Genomic DNA, 16,557 nt, shown 5'->3' on the forward strand with positions numbered 1-16,557 from the left:
CACAATTCATAGCTAAGGCTGTATAGTGCAGTACAATGTAATTTAAACAGTGTTTTCTGTTTATTGTCAAACTCATTCATTATTGTATTTAATCTTAAATTATGTAACATTCTCTAGCATTATCTAGTCTAGCCCAATATTGGACAAAAGGAGCCTAACGTTACTCCTTAGTCCAAGGACCTTACATGTTCTGTATAAAGGGAAAATTGTCTCTGGAAGCAAAAAAACAGTGAGTCGATTCTCAATTGCAATACGGTTCTAGAAACATAAATCCCTGTACTTTTAATATCACATCAAAATAATTTCACAAATACAAAATACACACTTACTGTACAAACTACACACTTATATAAGCGGGTTTAACAGTTGCAGTCAACAGTATTTTTCAGTGACAACACGTTTGTGGCGCCCGTCTCCCGTTTACACACAGGTGTTTGAAGATGCAGATAGCTAATTAGCACAGGTAATCCACTCTGTCTTCCGTCTGTTTTCCGTTAACAAGCGCTGTAACAAGGAAATATGGCCGTGCAAGAACCGTAAGGGTGGGTATAATTAAACTTTTAAAAATTATTATTATTTCTGCTTTCAAAACCGTACTGCAAGCGATGCGTGTTAATGTTCAGACCGATCGTTGCGGCTGTAAACAAAACTCCCACCTACACAGAAGACGCCTTCGTCCAATGACTCTTATGTGTAATGTAATGGAACTTAGAGTCATGATCAAGGGCTATTCCTAGTACAAATACGGAATGATTCTTCTCTTTGAATCTTTCAAATTTGTATCTGTTTGCATCACTTTCAAACGATAGACTTTTATTTTGAAGGGGAACCTCAAACTCGTTATTGTGGCTAGCTTCACATAGGTAGGGAGAAGGCCAGGGCCGCGTTCAGCAAGAGGACGGACACAACGTTGTCCAACGTTCAAATAGAAATGTATTATGTTGAACAAACATGCAGTGGTGTAAAGTACTTAAGTAAAAATACTTTTAAGTACTACTTAAGTAGTTTTTTTTGGGTATCTGTACTTTACTATTTATATTTGTAACTACTTTTACTTCACTAAATTCCTTAAGAAAATAATGTACTTTTTACTCCATACATTTTCCTTGACACCCCAAAGTACTCGTTACATTTAGAATGCTTAGCAGGACAGGAAAATGGTAAAATTCATGCACTATCAACTGAACATCATCCCTACTGCCTCTGATATGGCGGACTCACTAAACACACATGCTTCGTTTGCAAATTATGTCTGAGTGTTGATGTGTGACCATGGCTATCCGTAAAAAAAATAAAAACAAGAAAATTGTGCCCTCTGGTTTGCATAATATAAGGTATTTTAAATTATTTATACTTTTACTTTTGACACTTAAGTATATTTTAGCAATTACATTTACTTTCGATACTTAAGTATATTTCAAACTAACTACTTTTGGACTATTACTCAAGTAAAATATTACTGGGTGACTTTTACTTAAGTCATTTTCTATGAAGGTACCTTTACTTTTACTCAGGTATGACAATTTGGTATGTTTTCCACCACTGCAAACATGCCTCTGATTCTAAGGAATCATGTCAGTTCTATGCATGGCATTTCTAACTGCAACTTTGCAAAACGTTTTTGTACTGACATGCACAGGCGAACCCACTGAAAGAGGGGTTTGTGCTGATTGTACGGAGATTGTGACAGCCAGTTAAATGGCGTCCCTTCACAAGTCAAGAACAAAATCAAATCAAACTTTATTTATCACATGCGCCGAGTACAACTAGTGTAGAAATGCTTACTTACAAGCCCTTAACCAACAGTGCAGTTCAAGAAGACTTGGTAGGTGTGGCGAAGTTCTCGGAAACCGAGGTCAGGATAAAGATGAGTCTGTGATGGTAGGAGTGAAGTTTTTGGAAAAAGTGGACCCTTGCCTTTTGGCTGATTCGTTTGAGATTTCAGCACGGATGAAAACAGAGTTGGGTGCTGTGGAATCAGTGAGGGTAACCAGAGGTTGTCTTGTATGTGTTTCTGCTGGTCAGAGGGAGCAGGCGCTCCATGTTAAACAAATGGGGACAAGAGATGTGAATTGTTTTGCTCTCAAGAAAAGGGCGCCATTGAAAGGAGTGATTACTTTGGTAGAGGTAAATGTGAAAGCTGACCAACTGAAGGGGAAGATTCCCCGTGTTGGTGATGCTCGTCGTTTGGTGCGACGCAGACAGGGTGGCGTGATTGGAGAAACAGAAGATCCCATGGCACTTATCGTAAGAGTAGGGGTGCTAATTGTAATCTCACCCATTAATTTCTTTTGACTGGTCATTTTTGACCGGGAACACCACAGGTGTACAAAAGTTTAATTAAACACCCCAAATCATCAATTTGTAAGTGTAGTGTTAGTGTAGTGGGAGTGTAGTGTTAGATGGTAGGGTATTTGTTGTATTTTTTTTTTTTTTGATAAGCAAAGTATAAAGGAGTTATACTCCAGTCTAGTAGGTGGCGGTGATGCAACATTTATTGGATGCCAACCACCGTTAAACCTCATCGAAGAAGAACCCACTCTAGCAAACGAACCCAGCTTTGCCCATCGCTTGTCTGTCTGGAAAGCCTCCGCAAATGAAAACTTGTGGTGGTGGGGAACGACCCCGCCCACAGCCGACGGTGTGCCCCTGCAAGTGGTTTATCTCCACAGGTCTGGCTTTGTTCTGCTGTAATTGAATGTAACTAGCTAACAGAGTCTGAATAATATGGCCGTGCGCTGTCTTTTCTTGGCTCGGAAAAGTCTCAACTGCGCCTGCAGATTACAACTATTTTTGTCGAATGATCACAGGTGAGGTTTGTCAACATATCCCTCTAGCTATTGAAAAAAAATACAGTGTAAAGTAAAGACAACTTTCAACGCTGCGGGAACAAGCTTGCTGTACAAAAGCTAGCTAGCGAGCTAACGTTGCTTTTAACAAAATTAGTTCGTTTAATAGCGCTAACGGTTAGCTCACTTTTGACAGTTTTAGATTAAGTCAGTGTTCGCTAGCTAACTAATTTATGCTTCATAACGAGTTAACTAGTTATTTGTAGGGAAGTCGAAGGAATGGGCTGCTGCCATAAAATAGCGTTCCATCCCAATTGGCGACTATTCTAAAATCTGCATAAAAACAATGTGCATTTTCCCACCAGAAATGTTTCCATCATATTGACCAGTCTTTGCGTGATGATTTCAACATACATTTTGGGGTTAAATTACCATGTGCCGAATAACAAATACAAGTTAAATAGGTTTCTATCGCATTTAACTCTACTGGCGATTTTGTCACAAAGAAAATGTGCGTTATGTAGCGAATGTGCCCACTGATGTTGGCATATGCACTCTAGCCAACATCTTGCATAAACAGTGCGGGTGTAGGGTATAGCCTACATGATGAGATTAGTATGGACAAAAGAGCGAAATTATTTTTATTTGTCAAACAAATATCGATTGTCTTGTCACCAGAATAAAACCCTCGATATTTATGAAAAGGGGCATCACCTTGCACGTTCACCACCCTGTGAAGTTCATAATTTATTTGATCTGTAGTATAATAAACTGCATACTTTACCGAGTCGTAGTGGTAGGACCACACATGTCATCGCGTGACTCTAAGTTTACTTCGATATGATGGTTATTATATCAATATGTGCGCTAAAAGAGTTTCCACCGCCATTTCTCGCATAATTAATTTTACCGACACAGAAAGACATTGTCTAGCATATTTTGTTTTGTTGACATTTGGAATGTTTACGAGAAATCTGTAGTTCCACCAGGCCTGTGATTACGTTGTTTATCCTACATATACTTTACTCTAAAAGGTTGGATGGAAACCTGGCTACTGACATTAGAACCAGGATCTGCACATTCAATATGGGAGTTATTTCTAAACTAGAGCACACAGTTACTTTGTGCATTTTTTAAATTTTTAGCTAAATGGTTAAACTAGTGAGAAATGTGATTACAGAAGAAAAAAAATCTTGCGTTTGCTTCATTTACTATCATCTTAAATAAAGATATAGCAAAATAATTGAATATGTAATTAATTTATATTACGCTATTTTCCATGATGTGGACAGTATGTTATTACATGACTTAAACAAACGTTTTGACCACATCAAATTGGGGGGAATTACCTTTCTTTATACCTCAGTGGGAATTACACATCCCTTTTGACCAAAAATTGGGAATGTTAGTATAAAGCTTTTTGGTCAACAAGATGAGTTGCTTAAAACAGATCAATATCTTTGGTGTTGTACTGTTGATTTTGTCATATGTGCTGGGGGTCGCAGCTGTCATTTTCTTTCTCAAATGGCCCAAAAAGTTCAGGGGGGGTTTCTCTATGAAAGTTGCCGGCCATACACACCAAGACACAGATTTGACCGACAAACTATCAGTTAAATAGCAGCCAACTATTGTCACAGATTATGTTTACATACACACTAATAATTCAATATTAAACTGATTATGGCAGTTATGGAAGTAGTCTTGTAAACACCATACTCTGCTTATCTTGTTTGGCTTAAGGTCAAAATCGAAGTAAGCATACACCAATTAAAACACCTGGTTTTCTGAGCAATCTTTCAAACTATTAGGAGATGTAATTCGGCGTTGCAGTGGCAAATTTGATCTGCACACGTGCCGCACCGGTAGCGCAAGTCTCCCTCTTATGTGTGAGTGAAGTGAGTTTCTAAAACTGAAAGTATGCATCTTAGAAATAGTTTTCACATAAAAATAAAACATTCTTCACAAAAATAACATGGTCAATGTGGTAGAAAGTTTGTTTTGATTGGCGATTTTCTGCATTTATCAAAGTCTCATCGGCTAGACTGATTTCAGAGGTGTCCATGTAAACAGGATTATTAGGGAAATCGTTATTCTTGCAAAGGATGTAAACGTTTTAAACAAATTATATTAATCTGACTATTCACAATAATCGCATTATTGTATGCATGTAACTGAGCTCACTGTTCATATCCTATGGCAGGTCTAGCCAGCAGATCTGACCAGCTTGCTTACAGCCTGCACTAGGGTCAGACAGCATTTCTATGTATATTAAGACATTGTGGCGCCGGTGCGAGATATGGCTTGGAAAACATACAGTGGGGCAAAAAAGTATTTAGTCAGCCACCAATTGTGCAAGTTCTCCCACTTAAAAAGATGAGAGAGGCCTGTAATTTTCATCATAGGTACACTTCAACTATGACAGACAAAATGAGAAAAAAAGACAGAAAATCACATTGTAGGATTTTTGATTAATTTATTTGCAAATTATGGTGGAAAACTTTAGTTATTGACCAAATACTTATTTATCTCAATACCTTGTTATATACTCTTTGTTGGCAATGACAGAGGTGAAGACTTACAGAAAATGTTTGACAAGGTTTTCAAACACTGTTGCTGGTATTTTGACCCATTCCTCCATGCAGATTTCCTCTAGAGCAGTGATGTTTTGGGGCTGTTGCTGGGCAACACAGACTTTCAACTCCCTCCAAAGATTTTCTATGGGGTTGAGATCTGGAGACTGGCTAGGCCACTCCAGGACCTTGAAATGCTTCTTACGAAGCCACTCCTTCGTTGCCCGGGCGGTGTGTTTGGGATGATTGTCATGCTGAAAGACCCAGCAACATTTCATCTTCAATGCCCTTGCTGATGGAAGGAGGTTTTCACTCAAACTCTCACGATACATGGCCCCATTCTTTCCTTTACACAGATCAGTCGTCCTGGTCCCTTTGCAGAAAAACAGCCCCAAAACATTTGCCACCCCCATGCTCTGCAGTAGGTATGGTGTTCTTTGGATGCAACTCAGCATTCTTTGTCCTCCAAACACGACGAGTTGAGTTTTTACCAAAAAGTTATATTTTGGTTTCATTTGACCATATGACATTCTCCCAATCTTCTTCTGGATCATCCAAATGCTCTCTAGCAAACTTCAGACGGGCCTGGACATGTACTGGCTTAAGCAGGGGGACACGTCTGGCACGGCAGGATTTGAGTCCCTGGCAGCGTAGTGTGTTACTGATGGTAGGCTTTGTTACTTTGGTCCCAGCTTTCTGCAAGTCATTCACTAGGTCCCCCCGTGTGGTTCTGGGATTTTTGCTCACCGTTCTTGTGATCATTTTGACCCCCCGGGGTGAGATCTTGCGTGGAGCCCCAGATTGAGGGAGATTATCAGTGGTCTTGTATGTCTTCCATTTCCTAATATTTGCTCCCACAGTTGATTTCTTCAAGTTCAAACAGGTGCCATTAATACAGGTAATGAGTGGAGGACAGAGGAGCCTCTTAAAGAAGAAGTTACAGGTCTGTGAGAGCCAGAAATCTTGCTTGTTTGTAGGTGACCAAATACTTATTTTCCACCATAATTTGCAAATAAATTCATAAAAAATCCTACAATGTGATTTTCTGGCTTTTTTCACATTTTGTCTGTCAAAGTTGAAGTGTACCTATGATGAAAATTACTGACCTCTCTCATCTTTTTAAGTGGGAGAACTTGCACAATTGGTGGCTGACTAAATACTTTTTTGCCCCACTGTACCTCAATCCAGGGATGAGAAATGCGTTGTACTCCGAATTGCCCTTTATCTCAACTGTTACACAGAGAAGATAAAACGACTGCTAGTTTTTAAGTTAGCAGTCCTTCAATCTTCTGTGTAACAGTTGGGATAGTGGAACAATTTGGAGTGCAATGCATTTCTCATTCCTGGATTGAGGTACGTTTTCCAGAGCCAAATGTTACCGGTATTGATGCTGACGTCTAGCAGCTTTGGTTTGACTCTCTCAGGCAGGATGAAAACGACTACACCGACCATGATCCTTTGCTAGTTATGGCCACTTTTTTTGTGCCATTCAGCAAAATGGTAAGCTTCAAATTCATACTTCTGGCTTCATGTGCCATTGGGAGTTTTCCATAGGAATAAGTGGATGACATCAGCGCTATCACTATCTACTGGTTTTAATGTGTATGCTTTGAACTTCAGAGAGTTGGCTTAACGTTGGACCAGAGCTAATGTTAGCTAGCTAGCTAACAAGCTTCTGGGTGCAGAGCAGCACTAGAATTAAAAACACTTCTTACCTTTTTTAAGTTAATAAATGCAATGTGAAACGTGAAAACTATAGTATCCTCAATTAACTTTTTCAATGCTAGTTATTTCTTCTGTAATTAAAAATATCTGTCCCTAATTTCGGAAACATGCTTCGGAGGGGCGGGTAACCTACACACACACAGGCAAAGATTTCCCCAAAAACTTGCATAAACACAGTGAATATAATGTAGGCCTACCTGTTTGTGTAACTTGGAGTAAACCGCCAACTGGGATAACAAGTCCCCTGCCTGTACTTCACATAGAAATTACTTAATGTCACAATGTTTTCACCCAACACTCTCCCTGGTTGCCACTACTCTTGCACTCTAAATATGTAATCTGTCTCATCACAATTTTAAGTCACGCCCCCAAAAAATGTTGCGGTAGGGTGGGGTTTTATCCCAAGTTACTCTACAATTGACCAGTGTTACATTTTGCCCCACTCTCCTCTATACACTCACTGTGAATTGCCAAGAGGTAATGTGCTTAGCCATGCTGCTAAAAAGTATTTGTTTTAAAATGGTGCTGTAAGCGCATATTTAGAATTTCTGAAAAAAAGTAGGGATGGAAAGCTGGGATCCCCCTCTTCAAATCAAATTGTATTTGTCACATGTGCCAAATACGACAGACTGTACCGTGAAATGCTTACTTACAAGCCCGTAACTAACAATGCAGGTTTTAAGAAAAATATTTACTAAGTAAACAAAAGTTAAAAAAAATTAAGAGCAAGAATACAATAACGAGGCTGATACTGATTCAATGTGTGGGGGGTACAGGTTAGTCGAGGCAATTAAGGTAATATGTAGATAGGGGTAAAGTGACTGCATAGATAATGAAACAGTGAGTAGCAGCAGTGTAAAAAAACCACAACAAATATTCTGGGTAGCCATTTGATTAGGGGTATAAGCTGTAAACCTGTCTAGGACTAGCGGAGCCCCTCACCAACAGCCAATGAAATTGCAGGGCGCCAAATTCAATCAACAGAAACCTCATAATTCAATTTTCTCAAACATACAAGTATTAGGAATCATTTTAATGATACAGTTCTTGTTAATCCAACCACAGTGTCCGATTTCAAAAAAGCTTTTCGGCGAAAGCAGATCATATCATTATGTTAGGTCGGCAACTAGTCACAGAAAGCATACAGCGATTTTCCAAGCAAAGACAGGAGTCACAAAAAGCAGAAATATTGATCAAATGAATCACTAACCTTTGATATTCTTCATCAGATGACACTCCCGGGACATGTTAAACAATACATGCATGTTCGATCAAGTTCATATTTATATCCAAAAACCTCAGTTTACATTTGGCTTTGCCTCTAAAACATCCCGTGAATTTGCACAGAGCCACATCAAATCACAGAAATACTCATAATAAACATTAATAAAAGATACAAGTGTTATTCACAGATTTAAAGATATACTTCTCCTTAATGCAACTGCTGTCAGAAAACTTTACGGAAAAAGCAAACCATGCAATAATCTGAGTATGGCGCTCAGACGACATACACAACCCATGAATATATCCGCCATGTTGGAGTCAACATAAGTCAGAAATAGCATTATAAATATTCACTTACCTTTGATGATCTTTGTCAGAATGCACTCCCAGGAATCCCAGTAAACACAAATGTTTGATTTGTTCCATAAAGTCCATAATTTATGTCCAAATTCCTCCTTTTGTTAGGGTGTTTAGTCTACAAATCGAAACTCACGAGGCGCGGGCAAGTCCAGCAGAAATGTCGGATGAAAATTCCAAAATGTTATATTACTGGTCATAGAAACAAATCAAACGATGTATAGAATCAATCTTTAGGATGTTTTTATCATAAATGTTCAATAATGTCCCAACCGGAGAATTCATTTGTCTGTAGGAAAGCAATGGAACGAGAGGTAACTTTCTCATGACCGCGCGTCACGAGACCGAGGCTGCTGGCAGATCTCTGACTCAATCCCCTCTCATTTGGCCCCCCTTCACAGTAGAAGCCTGAAACAACATTCTAAAGACCTTTGACATCTAGTGGAAGCCTTAAGAAGTGCAATATGACCCATATCCCACTGTATATTCAATAGGGGCTGAGTTGAAAACCTACAAACCTCAGATTTCCCATTTCCTGGTTGGATTTTTTCTCAGTTTTTTGCCTGCCATATGAGTTCTGTTATACTCACAGACATCATTCAAACAGTTTTAGACACTTCAGAGTGTTTTCTATCCAAATACTACTAATATTATGCATATATTAGCATCTGGGACTGAGGAGGCAGTTTACTCTGGGCACGCTTTTCATTCAAACGTGAAAATGCTGCCCCCTATCCATAAGAAGTTAAGAAGCCTTTTGGACCTAGACACTCTAGTACCGCTTGCCGTGCGGTAGCAGAGAGAAAAGTCTATGACAAAGGTGGTTGGAGTCTTTGGCAATTTTTAGGGCCTTCCTCTGACACCGCCTGGTATAGAGGTTCTGGATGGCAGGAAGCTTGACCCCAGTGATGTACTGGGCTGTATGCACTACACTCTGTAGCGCCTTGTGGTCAGAGGCCGAGCAGTTGCTATGCCAGGTGGTGATGCAACTAGTCAGGATGCTCTCAATGGTGCAGCTGTAGGACTTTTTGAGGCTCTGAGGACCCATGCCAAATCTTTTCAGTCTCTTGAGGGGGAATAGGTGTTGTGCCCTCTTCACGACTGTCTTGGTGTGTTTGGACCATGATAGTTTGTTGGTGATGTGGACACCAAGGAACTTGAAGCGCTCAACCTGCTACACTACAGCTCTGTCGATTTAAAATGGGGGCGTGCTCGGCCCTCCTTTTCCCGTAGTCCACGATCATCTCCTTTGTCTTGATCACGTTGAGGGAGAGGTTGTTGTCCTGGCACCACATCCCTATAGCCTGTCTCATCGTTGTCGGTAATCAGGCCTACCACTGTTGTGTCGTCAGTAAACTTAATTATGGTGTTGGAGTCGTGCTTGGCCACGCAGTCATGGGTGAACCGGGAGAACGGGAGGGGACTCAGCACGCACCCCTCAGGGGCCCCCGTGTTAAGGATCAGCGTGGCAGAAGTTGTTGCCTACCCTTATCACTTGGGGGCGGCCCGTCAGGAAGTCCAGGATCCAGTTGCCCGAGGGAGGCATTTAGTCCCTAGGTCCTTAGCTTAGTGATGCGGTTTAGGTGCGCTAGGGTGTTTATCGCTGAGCTGTAGTCGATGAACAGCATTCTCACGTAGGTGTTCCTTTTGTCCAGGTGGGGAAAGGGTAGTGTTGAGTACAATAGAGATTACGTTATCTGTGGATCTACTCCAGGCGTTGCTACATATCATCTACAAAAATCCCAATAGTTAAAAAAGCGTTTTTGACAACATACTGAAAAAAGGCAACGGAACAATACTCAGAAGTTCATCTAAAAATGGATCTAAACATTGCAAAGTTTTGGCAAAGACCGTGATATACACACTGTTCCCCATCATCTCCACATCTTGGGTATTTATCCCTCGCTCCAGTGGTGTAGTGGAGGGTATATGCTGCCGTATACCCACTTTTTTGCATATACTCACTTCTTAATCCCCACTGATGTGTATCAAAGCAGTGTAGTGCTGGTGTATGCCGTATCAATTATGTAGTGCAATAGAGAAATTATGCACAAAGTAGCCTACACAATCGCAAAGCACGTGAAATATATCAACATGCGTGCCACACACATGGCTAGTTTCAGTGGAATATCAGGCGGCATTGGCAGCAAGAGCGCTCAGCTTTCAACTGGTTGTTGCATGGAGCAGCTCACAGAATTGAACAATGACCGGCCGTGACTGGGAGTCCCATAGGGCAGCGCACAATTGGCCCAGCATCGTCCGGGTTAGGGGAGGGTTTAGCCTGAGTGGCTTTACTTGGTTCATCACGCTCTAGAGACTCCTTGTGGCGGGCCGGGTGGCTGCAGGCTGACCTCGGTCGTCGATTGTACGGTGTTTGCTCCAACACATTGAGGCTGGCTTCCGGGTTAAGCGGGCTGGTGTTAAGAAGCGCGGTTTGGTGGTTCATGTTTCGGAGGACGCATGATTCGACCTGCGCCTCCCGAGCCCGTTGGGGAGTTGCAACGATGAGACAAGATTGGAATTAGGATAAAAGGGGGATAAAATACTAAAAACATTACAAAAAAATTGGTCCAAAGTGTTGGTTAAATCTTCAAGATGCGCAATTCAGTCATGTGCTGTTTGAATTCATTTCTAAAGCCTTTCCCAAAAAAACAACTAAATGTTGACTGCAAAGTAGGGCCTTCCTGGCAGAAGGATTTCATGATGATTTGTATTTATCAGGAGGGCATTTGTTTTCCAAGCTCTGCCATTACATGTAGCAGGCCTACATTGTAGCCTACACTACAGAAACACCGCTAGCCAAATGGTCTCTCGCTAGGTGCACAATTGAATAATGTTTTGCTTTCCAGGGCTTTGATTGGCCTGTACAGCACAGCGGCAAAGCATTGGGGAACAGGTGATAATTGCAATGGTGATGACACCACAGATGACTCCGGCCATGCGATGACCAATGTGAAACTGCTGGAGATGAGGGCCAGCAAGCTGGAGGAGCAGGTTAGGGAGCTCACGGTAAGAGCCTCGATGGCGGTGAGAGTAAGGAGGAAGATTCTTTGTCTTGACTGGTGCTACCTACAGCCGGCATAGATTTGTTTAGATTTTCCCCTGGAAATACAAAGAATTTAATCACGTATGATATACTATACTGTATTGTATTTCAGGAAAGATACAAAAGGGCCATGGCTGACTCTGACAATGTTCGAAAAAGAACTCAGAAGTTTGTCCAAGACGCCAAGCTTTTTGGTGAGATGTTTTTTCTCCTACCCTGACATCATACCTAGTATGGTCCCTCTACTTCAGTGGTATTCATTTTCGCCTGAATTTCTGGGGAACCCCATTTTTTCCCACCAGAATTTCTGCCGATTCCTCCCCAAATCTAATGACATTTGTACATCAATAAATAACCTTCAATTCATAAAATGAAAATAAACTACATTTACTACAAAATAAATTTCCTCAATAAAATTGTTTTTCCAATGATCGTTCTCAACTTTTGTATATTGTTCCCCGCAAAGAAATACCCCACTGCTCTACTTTGTGCAGTTCTAATTCCTCTCCCTTACCACCACTCAAACAGGGATCCAGAGTTTCTGCCGTGAACTGGTTGAGGTGGCTGACCTGCTAGAGAAGACAGACAACCTGCAGGAAGAGGAGGGCCAGAGGCTGGCTCAGGTCCAGGACAGGCTGCAGGGGATCTTCACAAAGCACGGCCTGAATAAGATGAGCCCTGTTGGGGATAAATACGACCCTTACCAGCATGAGATAGTGTGCCACACTCCTGCTGAGGGAGGGGAGCCCAGCACCGTTACTGTAGTGAAACAGGATGGGTACAAGCTCCACGGACGCACCATTCGTCATGCCCAGGTGGGCATCGCTGTGATGAAGCAGGAGCAGGACTAGGGCTTGTGCTAGTCTCTGCCCTCGCTGTAGTACTCTACTGTCTGCACCTTACAGTTCTAGCTTTGCAGCAATCCTTTGTTTTTGAATGATTTTACTGTTTTAGTGGGTTGTTCCAATTTGGTTAAGTTCTCATTATGTACAGTCATGCAAATAACAACTTATTTAACCCTTTTTCTATATTCTACAATCTGAAAATAATGGGCTTGTTCACATTCTTCTAGAATATAATCATTTTTAGATTGTGCCTAATCATGTGAATGTGTTAGTGTTTTCCATAAGTGCCGGTCGTCGGCTAAATAGCCGATAAGACTCATTGTAAGCCGGCTACTTCATAAACTAACTAGGCTTTTAATTTAGAAGTTTCAATTCGCTAGTCAGAAAAGTCGGTATAGCCTTCTCCCACTTGAATGAATGACATGCACCTTCTAGTGATGTATTGATAGGACAGGTACCTGTCAGTCAAAAAGTGAGCAATGACAGGGAAACTGATGGTTTGTCCCTCTGCTGTCTGTCCCAGCTCTCAATACCTATTATTTTTTTGTATACTGTGGTTGGCTGCAGTCTAATCTTTTCACGGAGGAGGGAGAGCATGATGCTTATTTTTCCATCTCCTGTGAGTGAATTAACACATCCCATATAAAGTGGTAACAATGAGTTGAAATCCACTTATTGTTTTATGGCACATTCATTTTTCTTTCGCGTGTTTCATAGGCCAATACAGCCACGGAGTGAGGCGCGTAGGCTGTTTACTGTGCTTTGATTGACGACCGAACTGCAAGTGTTTTACTAGTTTATAAAAGGTGTCGAACTGACGGAATAAAGTCAATCTCCTATATCCCTTCACTATTCATAAATAATACAGGGTAGTTATATGTCCATTGTATCGCATCGGGTCAAAGAAACAAAATATCTTGTTTTCTATTTTTCCTAGGATTCGTAGCCCATGACAAGACTTGCCAGTGTAGGGTCTTTTTGAATGGATCTGTTTGGTGAACGGAAACAAATCGCTGCCTTTCTTTTGATCCTATCAGTATCGACACATGCTCCAACGACACACTTGGCGAATGTTCTTTCTGCGTGGTATTTTGGGAAACGTTACATCTTTGGTTATTGTGGGAAAGATGCATAGTTAAAACACACGTAAGCCTTTTGTTCCTTTGGGAAACCGAGCCCACTATTAACGTAATTTAGCTGTGTATATTGGATTGAATCAGGACATTAGAATGTACCAGAGGCCACCAAAATAGCTTGTTTTGTCAAAAAAAAATCTCAGGGGGCATGCCCACCTTGACCTCTCAGGCCCGGATCTCCCTGGCTGGCTGCTTTTTCTATTTGGCTGGCTACTCCATGTGCTTATGGAAAACACTGGCGTTAGCTATTTTACTAGCATTTAAAGATATGTAAAGGTACTTGAGGATATTGTTATACTGCATATTTGCATAAGACCTGGTTGAGGAAAACATTTTTGTTTACTAATGTGAATGGAAGATAGGTTTCCTTTAAGGACCCCTTATAATACTGTGAACGTCTCTGGTTTCAGGTCCACATACATTTCTCCCACATTATTATGTGGACTGTGTACATTTCTAGAGGTCACATTAATCACGCTGCACTTCGGAATTGTTTTGTTTTTTCTGTATGTGAGCAAGTAAGTAATTAAGTTCTTGACGTTTGAGATAATCTGTGATATTAGAGGATGGGATGGTTACGTAGAATGTGCTGTTACCTGTAATTGTCCCTTATGATGAAGGTGGCACCTTTTACATTGACAATGTTGGGATTTATGTATTTATATAGACAAATGTTTAACATTACCCACAGAGTATTGTGTATGATGCAGCTACGAAATAGGTTCAGTTAAAGCCACTTTTAAGAAGGATCTTTGAGCCTTTTAAAACATATAGATAGTATGGATAACATTTTCTATCAAGTCATTTTGCCTATAAATGAAGCACCACACATGTGTGGTTGAGAAGTTATGGTGTTCTCTAACAAACTATTTTGCTTTCAGACTACCACAGTACATCACATTATTGCCTTAAACAATTTTTCCAATACATTTATTTTCACTTGAGTTTAATAATTTGAAATGTGGAGGTGGGTTCTGCAAGGTGATCCATTTTTAGATTTGGAAAAGGGAAGTTTGAAGCTAGCCCTCAAGTTGGAAGAAGAGAACACCAGGAACAGGACATTTCTTGCTTGTCGAAAAGGGTAGAAAGATTTAGTTTTTCTGAAGGCCCGGTGGTAGTGAAGATCGGTAGTCCTACTCCGCAGCCTGAGTATCAAACATTATTTGTGAAGTGGACTTTGTCATGTTTCCATCCACAGTTTTTATGCAAGTAAAGTCATACCGTATATATATATTTTTTAAATGACAGCTGTGATGGAAACAAAGTTTTGGTACAATTTTAGAAGGCTGACCGATAGTGTTTGTTTGACATGGTGGGATCTTTGTCTGTCAAATTAATTATGTGAGAAATGTCGGTGGAAACACCTTTTGTGTGCAAATATTTATATAATAACTGTCATATCAAAGTAAACTTGGAGTGACATAATATGGTGTGTGGTACTATTAGGCTGATGATTACATAAGTTATGAACTTCACAGGGTAGATAAAGTGCACAGTGATGAGTTTAATGTGCCTTTCCAATAAATATTGAGGGTCTTATTCTGGTGACATGATAATCAATGCTTGACTGCCATTTGACAAATATAAATTATTTTGCTGTGTGTGCAGGAGGGCATGGGACGAAAGAGTGTAGTTTCAACTGTAATTACCAATTGGATACCACGGAATTGGGAGACATCTGGGGATGTCTACACATAGACCTCCTGACATTTGTGGCATTCATTGCCACAGTTAATAACTGTGAAATCAAAGAAACTGGACATATTTGTGGCGGCAGCAAAAACATTTCTGGGCCTGCAGCGAAAAACTTCAGGTTGCAATCGTAACCCTGGTTCTCTGATAGTATGAGTGAGGTATTTCACTTATGGGATACGCCCCTAGCGTATTCGTCAGAAGCCTTTATTACACTACGCCAGCCATAGTTGGCTGGACGTCGAGACGTGTGCATTGGGGAATGGTGTCCCTCCTACCCTATAAAAGGTCAGATACAGTGTGTCTGAGTCATTCAAAAATAAGCAACACCTCTTCTTTGCTCAAGGAGGGTGGTCTGGTGAAATGCCTCACTCATACTATCATATTTTTCAAATATTTGTTTCGGTATTTCCCTCATGGGATATACTGTCTCCTGTATTGCCAGACAAGCTCATCCTGATGACCGACTGCCCCGTGCGATATATCACACAAATGGGCATTTCCCCTCAGAAGATCCTACACATAAAACAGTATGTGCCAGGGTCGGTGCAGTGACATTGAGTCTATAACATTTTTGCAAATGTATGAGGTGAAACCCAACTCGCTCTTGATCAAATATCTTGGATAGATATGTCCTTAAATAAAGCCCAGGACGTAGCCATTCCTCTAGTAGAATGAGCCCGTAGCCAGCAGGAGACAGAAGACCTTTACTCTCTCACTAGTGAGCGCTTTACCTGTGTAAGGTTTCGCAGAGGAAACAAACAGCTGATCAGATTTTGTGAACCCTTTAGTCCTGTCCATGTAGATGCGTGCTTACTGGGCACAACATATGCAACCGTTGATGTTCCAGTTCTAGTAATAGCGCTGTCTTAAATGAAAGCATCTTCAGATCCACCTGATCCAAGGTCTCAAAAGGCTGTTGGCATAGAGCATCCAAAACAACTGACAAGTCCTGTGATGAGGCAAGCTTTTTGGATACTGAACGCAAACGACGTGCAACCTTCATAAAACGGGCGACAAGGGGGGTGTTGCCCCCCTGTCGTACTCCCAAATCCCACATGACAAGCCACAATAGCTGCCAGATATACCTTAATAGTAGAAAAAGGCTTTCCTTTGTCTAATAATGCCTGTAGAAATGACAGCATTACCGGGACAGAGCACTGGAATTGCACT

At 41.0% G+C, this 16,557-nt stretch overlaps 1 protein-coding gene across 1 annotated transcript; it reads left to right on the forward strand.

Moving 5' to 3' along the window:
• The first annotated feature begins 2,524 nt into the window (after positions 1-2,524).
• Positions 2,525-15,252, forward strand: LOC110537796 (grpE protein homolog 2, mitochondrial). The gene is made up of 4 exons (XM_021624187.2): positions 2,525-2,810; positions 11,515-11,674; positions 11,824-11,905; positions 12,240-15,252. Exons 1-4 carry the CDS (start codon positions 2,728-2,730, stop codon positions 12,560-12,562), a joined length of 648 nt encoding a protein of 215 aa, XP_021479862.2. The 5' UTR covers positions 2,525-2,727; the 3' UTR covers positions 12,563-15,252.
• The last annotated feature ends 1,305 nt before the right edge of the window (positions 15,253-16,557 follow it).

The sequence above is a fragment of the Oncorhynchus mykiss genome, chromosome 12 (genome assembly GCF_013265735.2).
Source record: "Oncorhynchus mykiss isolate Arlee chromosome 12, USDA_OmykA_1.1, whole genome shotgun sequence".
Lineage (NCBI taxonomy): Eukaryota > Metazoa > Chordata > Actinopteri > Salmoniformes > Salmonidae > Oncorhynchus > Oncorhynchus mykiss.